Source organism: Cataglyphis hispanica, chromosome 21 (genome assembly GCF_021464435.1).
Source record: "Cataglyphis hispanica isolate Lineage 1 chromosome 21, ULB_Chis1_1.0, whole genome shotgun sequence".
Taxonomy (NCBI): domain Eukaryota; kingdom Metazoa; phylum Arthropoda; class Insecta; order Hymenoptera; family Formicidae; genus Cataglyphis; species Cataglyphis hispanica.
In genome coordinates this window covers 4,018,070-4,035,103 of record NC_065974.1, presented here as the reverse complement: position 1 = coordinate 4,035,103, position 17,034 = coordinate 4,018,070, and the positions used below count along the sequence as shown (strand labels likewise).

Genomic DNA, 17,034 nt, shown 5'->3' with positions numbered 1-17,034 from the left:
AGTTATTAAAGATAAAATGATTTTTATTAAAAATTAATTTTTTTTATAATTATACTGTTAATATTATTTAATTGCAGTACTAGTAATATTAAGAAAAAAATCGATTTTTGCAGTAAATGATTTTTAGATTAGAGAGTGATGTATACATTGAAATCTTCTTTATTTTGATAAGATATTAGTTACATAAAATATAATAAAATTTTTATTGTAAGGCAAGATTATAGAAAAGATGATAGAAAAGTGAAGTGCATTTTTTTTTAAGAATATCACGTTTTCAGGCTACATAAATATGTATAAACATATAAAAAATAAGTACAAACATTTAAATATTAAGAAATGGATTTACTAAGTTATTATTGTTAAAAGATTAACATAAAAGAATTTTAAAATCTCTTGGATTAAAAAACTAAGTACAAAAACTAGATAAGTAAATTTTCTAAATGTTCTTCACAAAGAAATCTTCTTAGTTGTTATAATTTTGTGGATTCATATTGTTGCTCATAAGCCTGCAATTAAAATATCATATATCTTAATATATTTTATTACTTTTATTAATTTCAATTGCAAGTATAAATAGAGTAATGTAGCAATTAATTTACCCGTTTTGCGCATTGTTTAAGTTGTTCAGTCATTAACTTTTCAGTTTCTTGTACCATAGCACTGAAGTGGCTTTTTTCATTTTGTAATAGAATGTATGGATGATCAAATTCTAGCATTTGACCATGATCCATTAACAATACTTTATCGCTATCCATTATTGTATTCAATCTATGTGCTATTGTCAATACCGTGCAGGCTTTGAACTTATTCCGGATCGTAGTTTGTATAAGCGCGTCCGTCGTAGGATCGACATTCGCGGTGGCTTCGTCGAGCACGAGAATTCTATTATCTTGTAAAATAGCGCGCGCCAGGCAAATCAATTGTCGTTGTCCGGCGCTTAAGTTACTGCCGCTGTGTTCGATGCCATGGTCTAAGGAGGCTATTGCGTCTTTCAGTTGTACTTCTTCCAAGGCACTCCACAGATCGGCGTCGTGAAATTTGCGAAAGGGATCGAGATTATCTCTTAGCGTAGCGGAAAATAACATTGGTTCCTGCGGTATTATGGAGATCTTATTTCTCAAATCATGAAGACCGATTTTCTTCGTATTAACTTTATCGATGTAAATATCGCCGTCGAATTTCGTCATGTGGAACAAAGTAGAGATTAGAGAAGATTTCCCGGCTCCAGTACGACCTACTATTCCAATCTGAATATTTAAAATTACTTAGAATAAATTTATTTAGAATTTATTTATTATTTTATTATTTAAATTTATTATTTTATTATTTAAATTTATTTAGAATAATTTGAAGAATTGTATATAAATAAGATATCGTTTGTAACAAATAGGACATTTGATTCGATAATAAATAATTGTGATTACTTTCATGCCCGGTTCTACGATGAAACTCAAAGATTTAAGAACGGGTGGTTCTGATTTGGCATATTGAAGAGAAACACGATCGAATTTAATCTCTCCCTTGACGGGCCAATTACTCGGTGGTTTATCCGTGGGATTACTTTCAAATGGACCCTCCTTTTCGAGCTCGGTGAATTGCAATATTCTTTCCACGCTTGTCATCTGCGTAATAGTTTCGGCTGTTTGACGTATCCCATATTGCATCATACCGCATAAAACGAGTACTTGAGAAATTGCTAAACCGACATTCCCAGCGAAAGTATTTTCTGAAAGGGAGAAATAAAAAAACTCAATTCGTAAATATATCGTTGAAAAAAAAAGTGTGTGTGTGTGTGTGTGTGGTGTGTGTGTGTGTGCGTGCGTGTGTATATATGTGTATATATATATATATATATATATATATATATATATATATATATATATATATATTCATTAATAATCGTGACAAAAATTTACCGTCATTCAACGCGATAAAACTAAATGTAACGAAGGCGATGAAACCAATAGTCACCATGTCTAACGCAAAACCAAACATCGTACCAGTTGTGACAATTAACGAGTAAGTACTAGTGTGTAAATCCTGGTGTTCGTCGAATTGTTTACGAACTATTTCCTGAGCACCAGCAGAACGTATTGTCGTCAGACCTGACAATGTAGAGTTGACATGCGAAAAAACAGGACTCTTCGCTAAAAATTTAATTAAATAAATGTTCAGAGAATATAAAAAATAAGATTTTATAATCTTTCAAACAAGAAAAAAATAAACTTTTACCATTTCCCTCTAATCGTTTTATAGTCTGTGCTGTTGGAATGTAAATCTTTCTTATTTCGTTGTACAAAATTCCCATAATAATTATAGGGAATATAATCCACCAATTAATAATAAGTACTTGTATTAGAATTCCAATCATTACTACAAAAATTTGAATGGCTTCTATCGTAGTCCTAGGTAAAATTTCATCCACAGCGCCAATATCCTTCGAGAAACGATTCAAAATTCGACCTAAAAATATGAGATTCGTATTGTTGCGTATTCGCGTTACACATCAATCATAATCAACATTGATAAAATATGCTTACCTGATGGATTTTTATCAAAGAATGACATGGGCGCTTTAAGTAAACACGAGAACATGAAGTTATGCAGATTCTTGCTGGCATTCATACATATTTTATAAAATATTAGATTTCGGCATGTTGTCATTACAACACTAATGGTAAGAAAACCTCCATAAATCCATAAGGCTGTATTTGTGTCAAGAAAGTAAAAATCCATATCCATAATTTTAGCCTAAGTGAAGTAGCAAAAAAGATTTATGAATGCTGCAAATTTGATTATATCATAGAAATATGACTGAAATACTAACAATATTATTGGAAGTAAAGTTTTGTGGCAATGTAGTATTGCTGGATTGATATTTCAAATAATCTGTTATCCAAACTTCAGTGAATTTATTATTCGTCTCTGAGTTATTGTCTGTTTGTTTAATAGATCTCGGGGTAAAAGATGAAATTGTAAAATTGTTCTTTGTATTATACTGCCATTCCCGTATAGCCTTCACACGCATTTCTTCCTGTTTCGTCCTGCATTATAAAATTTATTTTCATTCATGCAATAATAGAGTGAATCTTTCTCTTTATAGAAACTTACCAATAGCCGAGCCAATATTCACAACCACTGCTTCCAATTTGTCCCAAAATCATGCAAAATAGAAAGATAACGATCATGATAATCGACGCACCACTACGAATATATTTCCAGTAAAGTGATTTTGATAAACTTCCTTTGGCCAAAAGCTCTTCGATTTCTTCAGGTTCGACCTCATCTACTTCTTCATTGTTATCCTTATTATTTTGTGTTACTTCAGATGTAAGATTTGTATCAATTTTTAATGATTCTTTCGTCTCTTCGTTAACTTCTTGATCTTTTGATAAGGTTTCTAAAAAATCTATCTTTTTTTCTTGAAGAGTCATAAATGTGCCTTCATTGTCAATTTGACCCTTTTAAAAAATAACAAAATCATTCAGCATTTGTATACTCATTTTGTATACTCATAATAGTTATAAATAATTATCTGTACATATAACACATGTGTATGTGTATAATGTAATATTTTACACGTACGTTATTTAGAATAATAATATAGTCGCATTGTTTCAAATATTGTAATTGATGAGTCACGAGAATTCTTGTTTTATTTTGTAAGTAAATATTTATGCATTCATCAAACAAATGTCTGCCAACGTTAGTATCGACAGCTGATAAAGGATCGTCGAAAAGATAAATATTAGCGTCTCTATAAACGGCTCTATAAGAATAGAGATTCTGTTAGAATATAAAATAAATCGTACATAAGTGAATGCAAATTTACCTTGCCAAATTAATTCTCGCACGTTGACCACCACTAAGTGCCGTACCTCTTTCACCGACAAAGGTCTTATCACCGTACAGAAGTTGCTCAAAATCTCTCACAAGAGCGCATACTTTTACAACTCTTTGATATTTATCTTTATTGTAGGGTTGATCAAATAAAATATTATTTCGTATTGTGTCTGCAAACAGCCAAGGTTCTTGACTAGCATATGATATTTTGCCATTTATATATATCTGCCCATGCGATGGTTCCAGTTCGCCTAAAATGGCTTGCAAGAAAGAACTCTGAAAATTAGACAAACTTTTTTTTTTTTTAATGATAAAAAATTTTTACACTCATATTACACATATACATATATATACATATATATAATACAAAAAATATATACCTTTCCTGAACCTGTAGAACCAACAATAACATAAAGTTTTCCAGTTCCAATTTCAATGTTAATATTATGTAATGTATTCATTATTCCAGTGGTTGTCCACGAAGCATTAACGTTTTTCATTAAGATACTTATTTCATTAGTAACTGGCAATGATTGTACCAATGAAATGTTTTCATTTAATAAGAGAAAGTTCTGTTGAAAAAAACCTTATCTATTAATATTAATAATTGATATAAAGTCTTGCACGCATTAAGATAAATATGGAAATATTGAAACATTCTTATTTGAAAATCCAATTATGTTACAAAATTACCATTTCAAAGATAATATTTTCAGATAATATTTGTATATTGAAATATATAAATTTATATGATACAATTAAGAAAACGATAGATTCATGCAATATGTCTAATTTGATAGATAGTTGTTTCATAATAATCTGATAAATTTATCTTACTTCAATTCTCTTTATAGATACAGCTGTTTCGGCAACAGATGCAACAGCTAGAGGATAAAATATTGCCATAGTTAACTGAAGAATGTTAAAGTACTGTGCCATTGAGAAAACTTTATCTGCTGATATTGAATATCCAAATAGTACATAAGTCATGATAGTAAAATATAATGTTGTTCTTTCCGTGAAGACAAACGTGGCCAAAGTGAAACCTCTTAAGTATGACATTAATGTAAGAACATCGATTTCATATCTAGATATAAAATAATGTGCTTATTACATTAAATTTCTCTGTTATGATAACGAAACTGCAAGAGAAATATAATACAAACTTTCTTATGCAATTAACTAGTTCCTGAAATGGTTTTTCCCAAGTGTACATTTTGATAACTTGTATACCACTGATTATTTCGGACATCAAACGAATTCTCTCATCAGTTCTCATTGCAGTTTTCAAACGCAATTTTGAAGTCCATTTACTTATATATCCTGTAAAGTATATAATACAAAGTATTACAAAGTAAATAATAAAGTACATAAATATAAACTTATTGTTAATTGCGCATTAGGTATGTGTTATTTTTTTATAATTTTATGCATTACCTTGAAGTGGAATAGTTTGAATTGTTATCAGAAATATACCGGTCAATGAAGCAATGCCGACGTTTTGCCATATTAAATATGCAATTATTGCACCTTGTATAGGCATTATCCAAATGTAATGTAAAAATGTAAATAGCTGATCAAATTTAGACATATCATTTGATAAAAGATTAATAATCTGTCCTGGAGTAGTCGTAGATGATTTTGATAAGCGCAATATCTATAGAAAAAAAAAATCAAAAAGATATATATAATCATAGTAAGATTCTGGATTATGAAAAAATTGAATAACACAAAAAATTATCAAAATAAAATCAAAAGAAACTTTAATTTTAATTTACTAATTAAATTACCTTTCTGTACATAAGAGAAGAACTTGCTATTCTTACTCGCATTCCAATCTCTGTTAAACCTACATATGAATGGTGGTTGATTAACATTGTCATTATTCCTACAATTATTATACCAGTTGCATAGAAATATGCTTCTTCTTGGGTGGATATTGCTCTTGGATCAAAATGCCAAATAAGCAGACCCAATAAATATGGTTGCAGGACTCTATGAAGAAATACATATAGTATAATACACAAAGAGTTAGTCACTCTGATTATAATTATTATAATCACCTTAAAATAGTGGTCATAAATAAAATCCATCCTCCATAATAGAGAAATGACCAGATAAATGTTTGCCTTAAAGCTGTGAAAAATTTAGGATTTCTACCATTCTTCTCAGCTGTACATATTTCATTTTTCCAATGTCTATAAGCATCCATTTATGTGAGAAAAGTGACAACAATATCAAGAAATATAATTTTTTTGTATCAACAATTTATTAACATTAAGATCTCATCACATATCAATGTGCACAATTATAATATATAAATTTACTTTAATAATAAAATAATTTCTCTTACTGTTCTAGTCTATTTCCCAGAAGTTCACTCACATCAGCAGGCAGTGTATTGTATAAATTTTTCATCTCCAAGTCATGATCCTTTCCATACCAGAATAATTTCACCAACCACCTTAGATATACCATAACAAATTATAGAATAAGTTTGCATGCAAGGAAATGCATTTGATTAATGTAGAAATATGTGAAAATTTATGACAAAGTATATATATAATTTTATAAATAATTACAAATGAGAAAATTATGTATACGCGTGTGTGTGTGTGTGTATCTTGTGAGTATGATAATACATTATACTCACAATCAGTGATATGCTTATCAGTGATCTTAATATCAAAGGGGTTATATTAATCTTAAGAGCAAACTCATGGTCAAAAGTAGAAAGATAATATATCTGCTGCAAATAAATCAAGATAAGAGTTAAATACTATATGATACGATTACTGTTTTAATTATGTAAAATATTTATAATAAGTAATTTGCAAACAGAAATTTAAATAAAAATTGCAGCAGATTAGTGTCAGTTGCATTCACATTGCAACTGATATGTTAACAATTTGCAAAAATAGCTAAAAGTTTTGATGACAGGACTGTTATCGAACAATCTATTTAATTTCTTTGCCATATATATATGTATATTTCGTTGGCTATTATTTTATAAAATTTTTTGCTTTACTCTAACATTCTACTGAAATAGAGCATCTCGATAAAATAACAGATAAAAGTTTAATAAAAATTATTGGTGCTATCTCTCATATAATTTAGTTTTATCTATATATATATATATATATATATATATATATATATATATATATATATATGTATATTACGACCTTGAGAACGATTCGTGTATATGTATGTGTTCGCATATTATATATATCATTTGCAAGCAAAAGTTTTATATATATATATATATATATATATATATATATATATATATCTTATTCTATTCCGTTCTAGTTCAACTAAAAAGATAGAATAACTCTTATGTACATAACGAATAGTTCTCAATTGAAGCTGATTGAAGCACGCTCTAAATAATTAAAATATACGAGCTTTAAATATCTACAGTGTTAATACATTGCTTCTAATAATTGCACAAGTAATAGTTGTCCTTTTGTTTTATAGTCATAATTTTACAATAATATTTTTCTTTATACGTGATATATTTTTGTATATTAAATTCAATTGTAGCGTGCAGATATTGTTCCTTTTTTGACTCACCAGAAGAACAATTTACTGATTGGATTTGCGGATGCTCGTGGATTTGGATTATTAATTTTCTTGGTGGCGTCCATTTAGAAATAACGAAACAATAAATACGAATTAATTAGTGTATTTTGATCACAACCCACTATGTCATGCTGTTATATCATACTGCCTCATACTGTCTATAACTGCTTATGAATAGCTCGTGCGCGTGCTATGATTTTATACACACTTATACATACACAGATGAATTAGGTTACTATGGTTACTATATATATATATTACTATACACCCAATCATGCACTAAATCATGAAAATGGGAAGATCCAAACATGTTATGTAAATGCAAAATGGAAAGATTGACAAATCGTATTGCTTGCTGTGGAATTAAAAAATAAAAAAAGATGTGTGAGAAGAGATAATGGAATGCTTGCTTAACAAGAAATTAGAATGATGTCTGAATATTACATAAACATCTATTTACAAATTAAAACAAGTTTCTTTTTTTAGAAGCAATAATTTCAACGCCAAAAAGAATGCAAGAGAAAGACAAGAGAGCTCTGAAAAGAAGCTCTGAAATAAATCTTCTTATCAATAAAAATAATTAATATATTAATAAAATAAACTTGATATAAATAAAATTTGTTTTTACATACGAATAAAATAATATATAAAATATATAAATTATTTATATATATATATATATATATATATATATATATATATATATGCAAATATAGATTTAAAACAAAAAATATATATATTATATATTTTTATATGTACAATATTTTTACATATGTGCAAATGCACACACACATATATATATATATATATATATATATATATATATATATATAACACATATATATGTATTTTATATATATTATGTATATTTATAAAATGTATATATATGACGGTCTTTAATAGTATCTCGTCAATAACAAGATAAGGAGTGTAAAAAATTTATTACTCATCTTTTTAAATTTAACCGCGCGAAGTGATGGCGCTTATTAAGGTTGCGTTCCGTTTCACGCATAAAGCGCATAGATCGCTTGGAAATCTATAATATATGTTACGTGAACTATAGATTTTCAGGCGATCTATGCGCTCAATGCGTGAAACGGAACGCATCCTAAGACTTTTGTATTTGTAGATGGCACTTGTAGCAGACGCTAATCTTTGTTTATATTTATATCATGTTACATCGACTTTGACACTTGTCGTTTATCACATTACAATGTATCACGTTAAATTATAATTGTAAATTAAGTTGTCCAGAACAATATTATGAATAATCATGTTTATCAATGGAAATTTCTCACAAATATGTAGTCATGAATATATATTTATATATATATGTATGTGAACATGGTGAAATGAGTGATCTTCCCTTGTATATGTCACGTTGTGTAAATAGATCTGGCAAGATAAAATGGCATTCTCCTTTAGAGCCGGCACCAATTGGTGTCACGATTTTCCGAAATTGGCCAGAGAGTCAGGATTTTACTTTAATATGCATGGATCCAGAGCACGAGTCGATTGGAATCGTATAAGTATGAAGATATTGTTACTTAACTCAATACTTCAAATTTATTGTTGCAAATTGCTGATAATTTGTTTGTTTTTTTTTTACAGGTGCTATAGATATAGATAGAGTCATACGTGAGAGAGATTTTTTGACTATTGATGAAAATATTAATAATGTAATAGATTATTCTTTGGAAAGCGAATATGATATCAAGATCTTAGATTCTAATTTTGTTAAATTATTCAGACTTGCACAATTATCAGTCGAGTATTTGTTATATTGCAAACAGTATTTAGATCATAGTGTAATAATATTGAAAGATGAATTAAGACAGAAAATAGAACAAAATGTTAATATGAAAAAAAAAATTGCTGCTTTGGAAGACACTATAAAAAGTTTGAGGGATAAATCAAAGGAAAAACGAAAATTAATTGAGGCTACTGTTGGTGAAATTTCTAATGGAGAAATTTTCAAGGTATAAAATCTATTTATATATAAATTATTATTTATATATATAAATATATAAGAATGTATAAATAAAATTAATTTTATTATTTATAACAAATTGATTACAATATTCTTAAGATTATATTGTTTACTTTATAGTGCCCACATTGTCCAAAAACGTTTGTACGTGCTATATTTGTAAATGCTCATATAGCGCGCAAACATTCATGTATTTCAGACATGAGTGTAGCTACTTGTTCACCTGTGCATGAACATTATCGAGTAGAAACAGAGAAATTGCATAATGAAATAAAAACATTGAAAGAAAGACTCAATCAAACTGAAAGAGTAATAAGAAATGAGTCTGACAAATTGTTAGATAACACAGAAGACTTTATGAGAAATAATACTGGCAAATTAAATAGGTTTCAAGAGCAAAAAAAATATCAAGAAGATATTGAAAGTTTGAAAAACATGCTTTTTGATGAGATACGTGTAAGTCAATAATAACTTCATTTTTTTATAGAATATTTTTTATAAAATAAATGTCTGTTTTTTTTTTTATAAAATAGGCATTAAGAGAGAAGGATCATATTGTAAATGAAAGTATCTTGGAGACAAATATAAAAACTCTGATCAGTCAACAAGAAAAAGAGATTGATAGCTTAAGAAATCAACTTCTTGAAAGAGTAAGAAAAAGAGTAATTTCTCTCTATTGATATTATATATTAAAAATTTCCATTATATATAATCTTTATACATATTATCTTTTTTCGAATAGTATTGTTATATCATTTTTTTAGTTGACTCCAGGCATAGAAAATATGCAAGTCAAATTGCAAACCCAAGAAAATTATTGGAAAGCCAAAATAGAAGATATGGAAGCTCAACATCGTAGAGATATCGAAAGATTGACCACAGAACTAAAAACAACACAACAAATAGCTGATCATATAAAGTCTGAATGTGCATCTAAAGTACATGATTTGGAAAAACAATCTATGGATCAATCTAATATGTTGGTGGAACAAAGGAAGCAATTAAATAATTTGTCACGTGAGATTAATAATTCGCAAACACAGATCAATAACTATAGAAGCAGGGAAAATGATATAGTAGAAGAATTCCATAAATCTCCTGTATTAAAAATAAAACGCGATAGTAATTATAATGATGCCGAAACTGATTACAAGAGTTTAAACAGTATTGGAAATCCTAAGATAATTATTGAAAATGTCGATAGTGAATCTAGTCAAGAATATAGGGACAAACCAATATCAATCACAGCCCAAAACATACATGTGCCTAATAAAAATGATTCTATAAAAAATAAGGATAACAGAAACCCCATCACTAATTGCAGTAAAAATGAGGACCATACTATAAAATGTAATTTGAAAAATACAGAAAGAACAGAAGTGGTTAGAAAATTAAAAAATAAAGCAAAAAATAATACATTGAATGATGTAAATAAAATAAATGGTTGTACAAATAAATGCTTCACTACCAAACAGAACAATCCTGTTAATGTAAACAAAAAGTATTCAGATATTACAAATGTTGAAAAAGAAAAAACATCGCATTCCGATGACATAGGAAACGATAAAAAATCTGAGTTTTTAGAAAAGCATAGTGTAAGTTCTATGACAGAGTCCGAATCTTCGTCATTGATGTTAGAATCAGGATCTGATAGTGAAAGTGTTACAACAGATGATGATATTACAGTAAAAAAATATGAAACATCTATAGTTAACTCTTCTGATACCAGGAAATTAATACAAGAAGATGCACAAAGTATGTTGGATAAGCGACTGAAAGATTTAGGAATTGATCCAGAATGGCAGGGAATACCTGCAGCAACGTTTAAGCAAAAGATGGAAATTGTAAGACATCAGCAAAATATTAATGCAAAGAAGCTAGTTCGTTACAATCAAATAAAGCAAAAAATACTCGAAGATGTTCTTCAAAGAATATCGATAAATCATAAAAAATCAAAATGTTCTATGCCTGTAAAAAATTCTCCATTAAATAAACCAGTCAAATCAAAAGCTTGGAAAGCATTCAGCAATCATAGAGACAGCGGTAATTATATCATACATTAGTTATATAAAATTTCCAATACATAGGAAATTAATGTACTTTTTTTTTTAGATGAATATATATTTACTCAGAAAACAGAAAATACAACGCCTTCGAAATTGCATCTGAAACAGAAAATTGAGCTTCTTCCTAAAAGATATAAAGATGATGAGATGTATGAGAATACGCGCGAACCATCAAAGAGAAATGAAACAGATGTTTATACCAGTCCAAAAGTGACTTTGGCATATCCAAAATTGATTCGAAATATTTCCTCCGCGAGTTCTATTGAATCTTGTGAGGATGTAAAACAGATTCCATCTACGAAAATAACTATGTCTGATACTAGTGTGCGCAGCATAAGTTCTCCGTTCGACAGAAAACAGGTAGTGCCGAAATTTTTTGGAAATGATTCGGATAGTACAATCATACAACAAGACGCTTCAATTCTATCTCCGAAAAATAGTAAAAGTGTCCTAAAACCGATGAGTGGTTCAGTTGGTAGTTTGGTAAAGAAAAAAGTTTTATTTGATTTGGATGATAGAAAAAATGATACAACAATGCTGGAAACCGATCAGAGAAAAGGCCAAATGAGCAATAATGATTGGAGTATTTCGAGGTATTAAAGATTTTATTGTTATTTTTATAATTTTATAGTATTTTTGTTATATAAATATATTTTTATATATGTGTAATTAATTCATATTATTTATTTATTCAGTCCTGAAAGGAGAGAATATGGGTTGCAGAAAGAGAAATCTATGAGCACAAGCAATATTATTTTAAAAACTTCGCAAAGTGATAAAATCGCGGAAATATCAAAGAAAATACAGGAACAGGTGAGATCACATGTGTACCATGCTCTATATAAAATTGATACATTTTTGAAGCAACGTTATTATACAAAAAATATTTTAGTTGAGCATTGCAAGAAAGCCACCTGCAGGATCGGTTGAAACGATCTTTCGATCCAACACAAACTTACAGAATCTAACAAACGATAATACGGAAGATGATTTATTGAAATCGATCAGCCTCACGAGCTCGATCTCGGATCCTGGGCAAGACGTTACGAGCTCAAAGACGAAAGACAGCGTGTTTCCACAACCTGCCCCACGAACTCTGAAAGATAAAGATCTTAGCATTGCCCAATGTAGAAGTGAATTAAAGTATTCTGATTTGGATTCGGATATAGATGAAATATTACAGATGAGCTAAGATATATTATATCAGGTATATGCTCATATGTATTAATATCATCATTGATTGTATTTATATAACTTTAAGATATTGCCATAATCTCTTCCTTTCTACTGTTGATATCGCTGAATAGATCTAATGTACAATTTACTATATAATTTTTATACATACATGATTAGTAGTGTAAAAATACATGTTTACAAATGGATAAACGAGGACAAATTTTATATAATATGTTTCATTTAATATGCATTTACAATTATAATTTATTAGGTTTTTTGATTATATATTCCCCTGCATTTTTAATATCGTTCTATGTTGCAGTTTTGATGTTGACAAATTTCTGCAACAGACAAATTGCTTTGTATTAAATGAGCTTAAGTTAAGACTTTCTACACAGATTATATACTAACCCTCTAATTTCATTAACAATATTTTCAAGCTCGATAGGAATTGCTATCTGTCTAAAATGTTCCATTTCCGACAAAAAAATTGGTCTCTTATAAGGTTGGCTTATGTATGATTCATGAATAAATTTACTTAGGGAGTTAAAGGCTTCTGCATAATCATCCATAAGTAACTATAATAGAAATATAAAACTCAAAACTGTATTAAGTGCAAATAAGACTGATATGCAAGAACAATGTATTACTCACCACCAAAGTAAAAAAGCCAGGATGACTTTCGTGATAATCTAAATACAATTGTCTAGTTTTTAGAACAAGTTCAACATATGTATTTTTTAATGCTTCTTCTCTTTCATGCATTGGTTTTTCTTCACGCTATGTATGAAAAAGTTATAATGTTATTTACACTGTATTAATTTCTTTTCGAATTCTGAGCAACTTTTCTTATTCTTCCATATACTTATGAGAAATATTTACTCAAGTTTTGCATACTTCGCGATATATATATAAAAATTATGTTTTATATCTATTGAGAAATAACAAAAGAAATATTCCGAAAGAATATTTTAAGCACATACTATTTGCGCTTCTTCTTCGGAAGATATTGATTCGCTAAGATCATTATTATCAAAATCATTAAGTGTTCTGATCAAGGTATTACGACGACGTACCATCCTTGATCTATGCATTTCATGTTTTGTCTTTTTATCATCGACGATGATATTTGATTCCTCATCTAATAGTACCTATTTATCGATACCAATAATACATATAAAGTGCTCAGAATTCTGTTTAAAATTAAAGTACTTCATACTTTTAATCCCATCACATCATTTTTTTCAGACAGTTGATTATCTTTACTTTTCCTGTGTGCAACGCGTTTTTTTTCTTTCGCCACTAATTCACTCCTTTGTATTACGACTTTCGGTAACATCGTTTTACTTTGCAATATTATGTCTGTCATTGTAGCTCCATTTTGCGGCCTTACGCTGATGCTGTAACTTGGGAATTCTAGACGGTGCATTATCTAACAACATATATACATACACACTTATAATTAGTGTAATTTTTATTACAATACATTGCATCTTATAGAAAATTGTGTTCAACGAGACAAACCTCGTCCAAAATTTCCTTGATGAAATTTAATTTACAACTAGCAGTTTCTGCTTCCTTATCTTCTCGATGTTTGCTTATTTTAACGATTAACAAATTTTCTACGCTGTCTTTGATCCACGTGTGGACGTCAAATTTCTCATGTATCCAGTCTCTGTGAAGATCCTCACTCTGTGTTAGTACCAAGATCGGCTTGACGTTCGGATATCGTTTAGAGATTTCTGTAACTGCATAGAGATTCATTTGTGTAAGTCCAATTCTGTTTTCAAATATCAACGGACTGATTTGATTCGTATCTGTAAAAAAATATATTCTATAAATGCACGTGTATTTCTATAAATATATGTACGATAGTTTTATGTGGATTAATCCACGCAACATCGGGCACTAACGGAATCCATAACTTTCACCCAACAGGTCTAAGATAACTAAAAATTCTCCACGTCGTGCCATGTCGTTAAACTTTTCCCGGTTTACAAGAATATAAGCATTATGCTCGTCATCGTCTTCACATATTTCTTTTGTAGTATGCCAGCGACAGTATTTTACCTCCAAGAGATCGCATTTTTTAAAAATGGTTTTAAAAATATTTACAATAAAAATATATATATATATTTTTTTATTACTTTTTCAGGAATTGTTCGAGCTAGGTGCAATGCCAGTGCCATTTTTTGCAGTGCTGATGGTCCTGTTAATATCATCAGAGGAGGGTTGATTTTATCATAAGGTTGCACATGGTCATCTGTTTTGGTGATATTTAACTGCTCTAGTAATGTTAATTTTGCTACTTTACGGGCAGCTATCAAATCTAACGACGATGCGAATAGCATGGCTGATGTTACCTGAGAAATACCTGTATTCGATATGGTACATAATGCATATATTTTTCAATTGAAATCGTTTGACTTCACCTTTTCGGTCGTAAATACTTCAACACCATCGATAAATCTAATGCTGGGTATAGAGGATATCAACATGTTTCGATAATTGGGCCATTTTGTGCAAGTGTTACCTGTCAAGTCTACTTCATCTATTGAACCCTTCAGATTCAGTATTTCCAACAGGTCGGAGATTTTATTAAATTTTAGATCTACGTAACGTAAATTGTACGCATCCTAATTGTATATGAAATGTAATTATTTATTGAAACGAAATTTGTGAAATTTCGAATCTAAAATTTCGATATTACTTTGAAAAATTCTAAAGTCGATAATCTATTGTATCCTAGAATTATTATTCGTAGATGAAGTAACGTGTTTATGCCACGACCGGGTATAGCGGATTTAAACGACGTTATGCAATTGCCTTCTAAATTTAATTCCCGTATATTCAGACCGTCCAAATTTCTTATACATTCGATAAGGTTGTAGGATAAGTTTAGATATTGCAAGTGTCTAAAATAAACCAAGTGTAAAAAATATTTGTAAATATATATACATTGTATACGTCAATTTTATACATGCATATATATGCATATTTACTTTAAATTTTCTAGACCAGAGATGTTTTCTATAGTGTTGTGAGATAAATTTAACCTGACGATACTCCAACAATTTTTCAAGTCGCCTATATCCGTCATATGATTATAAGATAAATTTACGTAGGTAAGATACCAAGGAGGTGCGAAATTTGGCAAATGCTTAATCTCATTGTGCGCTGCGTTAAGATACATTAGATATGGAAGACTGCCCAAAAACGATAAACACGATATATTATTATAGGCGATATTAATATATTGCAAGTGTCGATGATATTGCAACATAGTGACGTCTGTTAGATTCTGAAAAGAGAAAAATAGCGGGTATAAAGTGTACATATAGCACATTTTCGAGAATTCAGTATTAATCTAAATTATTTCATTGCAGAGGGAAAGAGAAAGAAATGGATTTTTTAACATTACTCTGTATTTCAGGACACATTTACCGAGAATGTAAAGACCATTCTCGGGTGATCTTGTTAAAAAGGATAAACCGGTGCCTATTAATCTGTCTGATAAAAAACCGCAGCATTCCCTATCATCGAATGATATCTCATTTGGTCTTATTTGTATCACGGGAGATTTGTTATCATCCCATAAATCAAAATCCAAAGCGTATCCTCCCCAATCGCTATCGATAATTCGCTGTTTTTGCTCGTGATCAACAAAGGTGGATTGACATCCATACGATTCAGATGAGACCTTTATAAAAGATACAGAATAATTATTTCAAATTGTTTGAATTAAAGTTTAATTAAGAAAAACTATGAATAATACACATTTAGAGTTGAATTTGTTGACGATATTCGTGGAGAGTTTTTGGCAGAGGTATCTTGTAATATTTCAAAAGGAAGATTTATATCCTTCAGACTATCTTCATACATTTTTTTTTTTTTTAATGTCTTTTGTAAATTTGTTGTGTACTCTTTGAATATAAAGATTTCTTAATAACTGTATGAAATGTAAGAGAAGTGAAAATACTTAATATTGTGTCAGTAGCATGTCAATAGAAGTTTTCACCTATTTTAAACAATTGAATTGCTCTTTCAATTAATACATTTATCGATAAAAAAATATTAATTTAAAGAGAGATATTTCATCTGTTTCAATTAAAATAAAACGTAAGAAACCTGAATATTAAAAAATGTTAATTACCGAAATCCGAGAATTTGCGCGAAAATGTTTTTAATTGATGAAACGCAATGAAACAATCATTTGAACAATTTCAAAAAATAAAAATAATACCGCGCTTTTCAATATTAGTCGTAATGCTTTTCGCGAGAGATTGTGATTGGTCATCCACTGCGCATTCCACTACGCGCATCCCACACGTCATCTTTCTCGTATCTTACGTCATGACCATTTCGTCGCACTTC

General features: G+C 29.3%; 3 protein-coding genes across 6 annotated transcripts; 1 reads left to right on the top strand and 2 right to left on the bottom strand.

Moving 5' to 3' along the window:
* Positions 1–75: 75 nt before the first annotated feature.
* Positions 76–7,836, bottom strand: LOC126857282 (ATP-binding cassette subfamily C member 4-like). Of its 2 annotated transcripts, none has more exons than XM_050606538.1 (18): positions 7,420–7,836; positions 6,197–6,307; positions 5,907–6,041; positions 5,634–5,838; positions 5,281–5,500; positions 5,010–5,166; positions 4,681–4,930; positions 4,224–4,415; positions 3,833–4,119; positions 3,586–3,769; positions 3,112–3,461; positions 2,828–3,044; positions 2,541–2,751; positions 2,233–2,463; positions 2,001–2,147; positions 1,425–1,726; positions 600–1,247; positions 76–506 (listed from the first exon to the last, which is right to left on the bottom strand). In XM_050606538.1, the coding sequence occupies exons 1-18, from the start codon at positions 7,491–7,493 to the stop codon at positions 471–473; spliced, it is 3,957 nt and encodes a 1,318-aa protein (XP_050462495.1). In that variant the 5' UTR covers positions 7,494–7,836; the 3' UTR covers positions 76–470. The 2 variants fall into 2 exon arrangements, with proteins under 2 accessions (XP_050462495.1, XP_050462493.1); XM_050606536.1 differs by having other exon boundaries at positions 1,917–2,147; positions 7,420–7,835.
* Positions 7,837–8,414: 578 nt separating this feature from the next.
* LOC126857378 (cilium assembly protein DZIP1) lies at positions 8,415–14,951 on the top strand. Of its 3 annotated transcripts, none has more exons than XM_050606743.1 (9): positions 8,415–8,957; positions 9,040–9,407; positions 9,539–9,874; positions 9,952–10,068; positions 10,183–11,461; positions 11,531–12,077; positions 12,180–12,297; positions 12,377–12,691; positions 12,983–13,072. In XM_050606743.1, exons 1-8 carry the CDS (start codon positions 8,837–8,839, stop codon positions 12,674–12,676), a joined length of 3,186 nt encoding a protein of 1,061 aa, XP_050462700.1. In that variant the 5' UTR covers positions 8,415–8,836; the 3' UTR covers positions 12,677–12,691; positions 12,983–13,072. The 3 variants fall into 3 exon arrangements, with proteins under 3 accessions (XP_050462700.1, XP_050462701.1, XP_050462699.1); XM_050606742.1 differs by lacking the exon at positions 12,983–13,072 and adding an exon at positions 14,816–14,951 and having other exon boundaries at positions 8,416–8,957; XM_050606744.1 differs by lacking the exon at positions 12,983–13,072 and having other exon boundaries at positions 8,415–8,951; positions 12,377–12,880.
* LOC126857497 (leucine-rich repeat and guanylate kinase domain-containing protein-like) lies at positions 12,864–16,568 on the bottom strand. The gene is made up of 13 exons (XM_050606961.1): positions 16,438–16,568; positions 16,082–16,360; positions 15,663–15,961; positions 15,371–15,575; positions 15,093–15,296; positions 14,808–15,023; positions 14,574–14,730; positions 14,185–14,477; positions 13,880–14,092; positions 13,644–13,811; positions 13,315–13,440; positions 13,072–13,238; positions 12,864–13,001 (listed from the first exon to the last, which is right to left on the bottom strand). Exons 1-13 carry the CDS (start codon positions 16,540–16,542, stop codon positions 12,941–12,943), a joined length of 2,493 nt encoding a protein of 830 aa, XP_050462918.1. The 5' UTR covers positions 16,543–16,568; the 3' UTR covers positions 12,864–12,940.
* Between the last annotated feature and the right edge of the window lie 466 nt (positions 16,569–17,034).

Excerpts from the sequence above, each read along its gene's own strand:
- LOC126857497 (XM_050606961.1), bottom strand. The coding sequence starts at position 16,542 with ATGTATGAAGATAGTCTGAAGGATATAAATCTTCCTTTTGAAATATTA. Across the intron at positions 14,093-14,184 it reads TCAAGGAAATTTTGGACGAG|ATAATGCACCGTCTAGAATT; the intron begins GTTTGTCTCGTT and ends ATATGTTGTTAG. Across the intron at positions 13,239-13,314 it reads CTGGCTTTTTTACTTTGGTG|TTACTTATGGATGATTATGC; the intron begins GTGAGTAATACA and ends TTTCTATTATAG.
- LOC126857282 (XM_050606536.1), bottom strand. The coding sequence starts at position 7,493 with ATGGACGCCACCAAGAAAATTAATAATCCAAATCCACGAGCATCCGCA. Across the intron at positions 5,839-5,906 it reads TTTATGACCACTATTTTAAG|AGTCCTGCAACCATATTTAT; the intron begins GTGATTATAATA and ends ATTTCTTCATAG. Across the intron at positions 1,727-1,916 it reads TTTTATCGCGTTGAATGACG|AAAATACTTTCGCTGGGAAT; the intron begins GTAAATTTTTGT and ends TCTCCCTTTCAG.
- LOC126857378 (XM_050606742.1), top strand. The coding sequence starts at position 8,837 with ATGGCATTCTCCTTTAGAGCCGGCACCAATTGGTGTCACGATTTTCCG. Across the intron at positions 9,408-9,538 it reads CTAATGGAGAAATTTTCAAG|TGCCCACATTGTCCAAAAAC; the intron begins GTATAAAATCTA and ends TTTACTTTATAG. Across the intron at positions 9,875-9,951 it reads TGCTTTTTGATGAGATACGT|GCATTAAGAGAGAAGGATCA; the intron begins GTAAGTCAATAA and ends TTTATAAAATAG.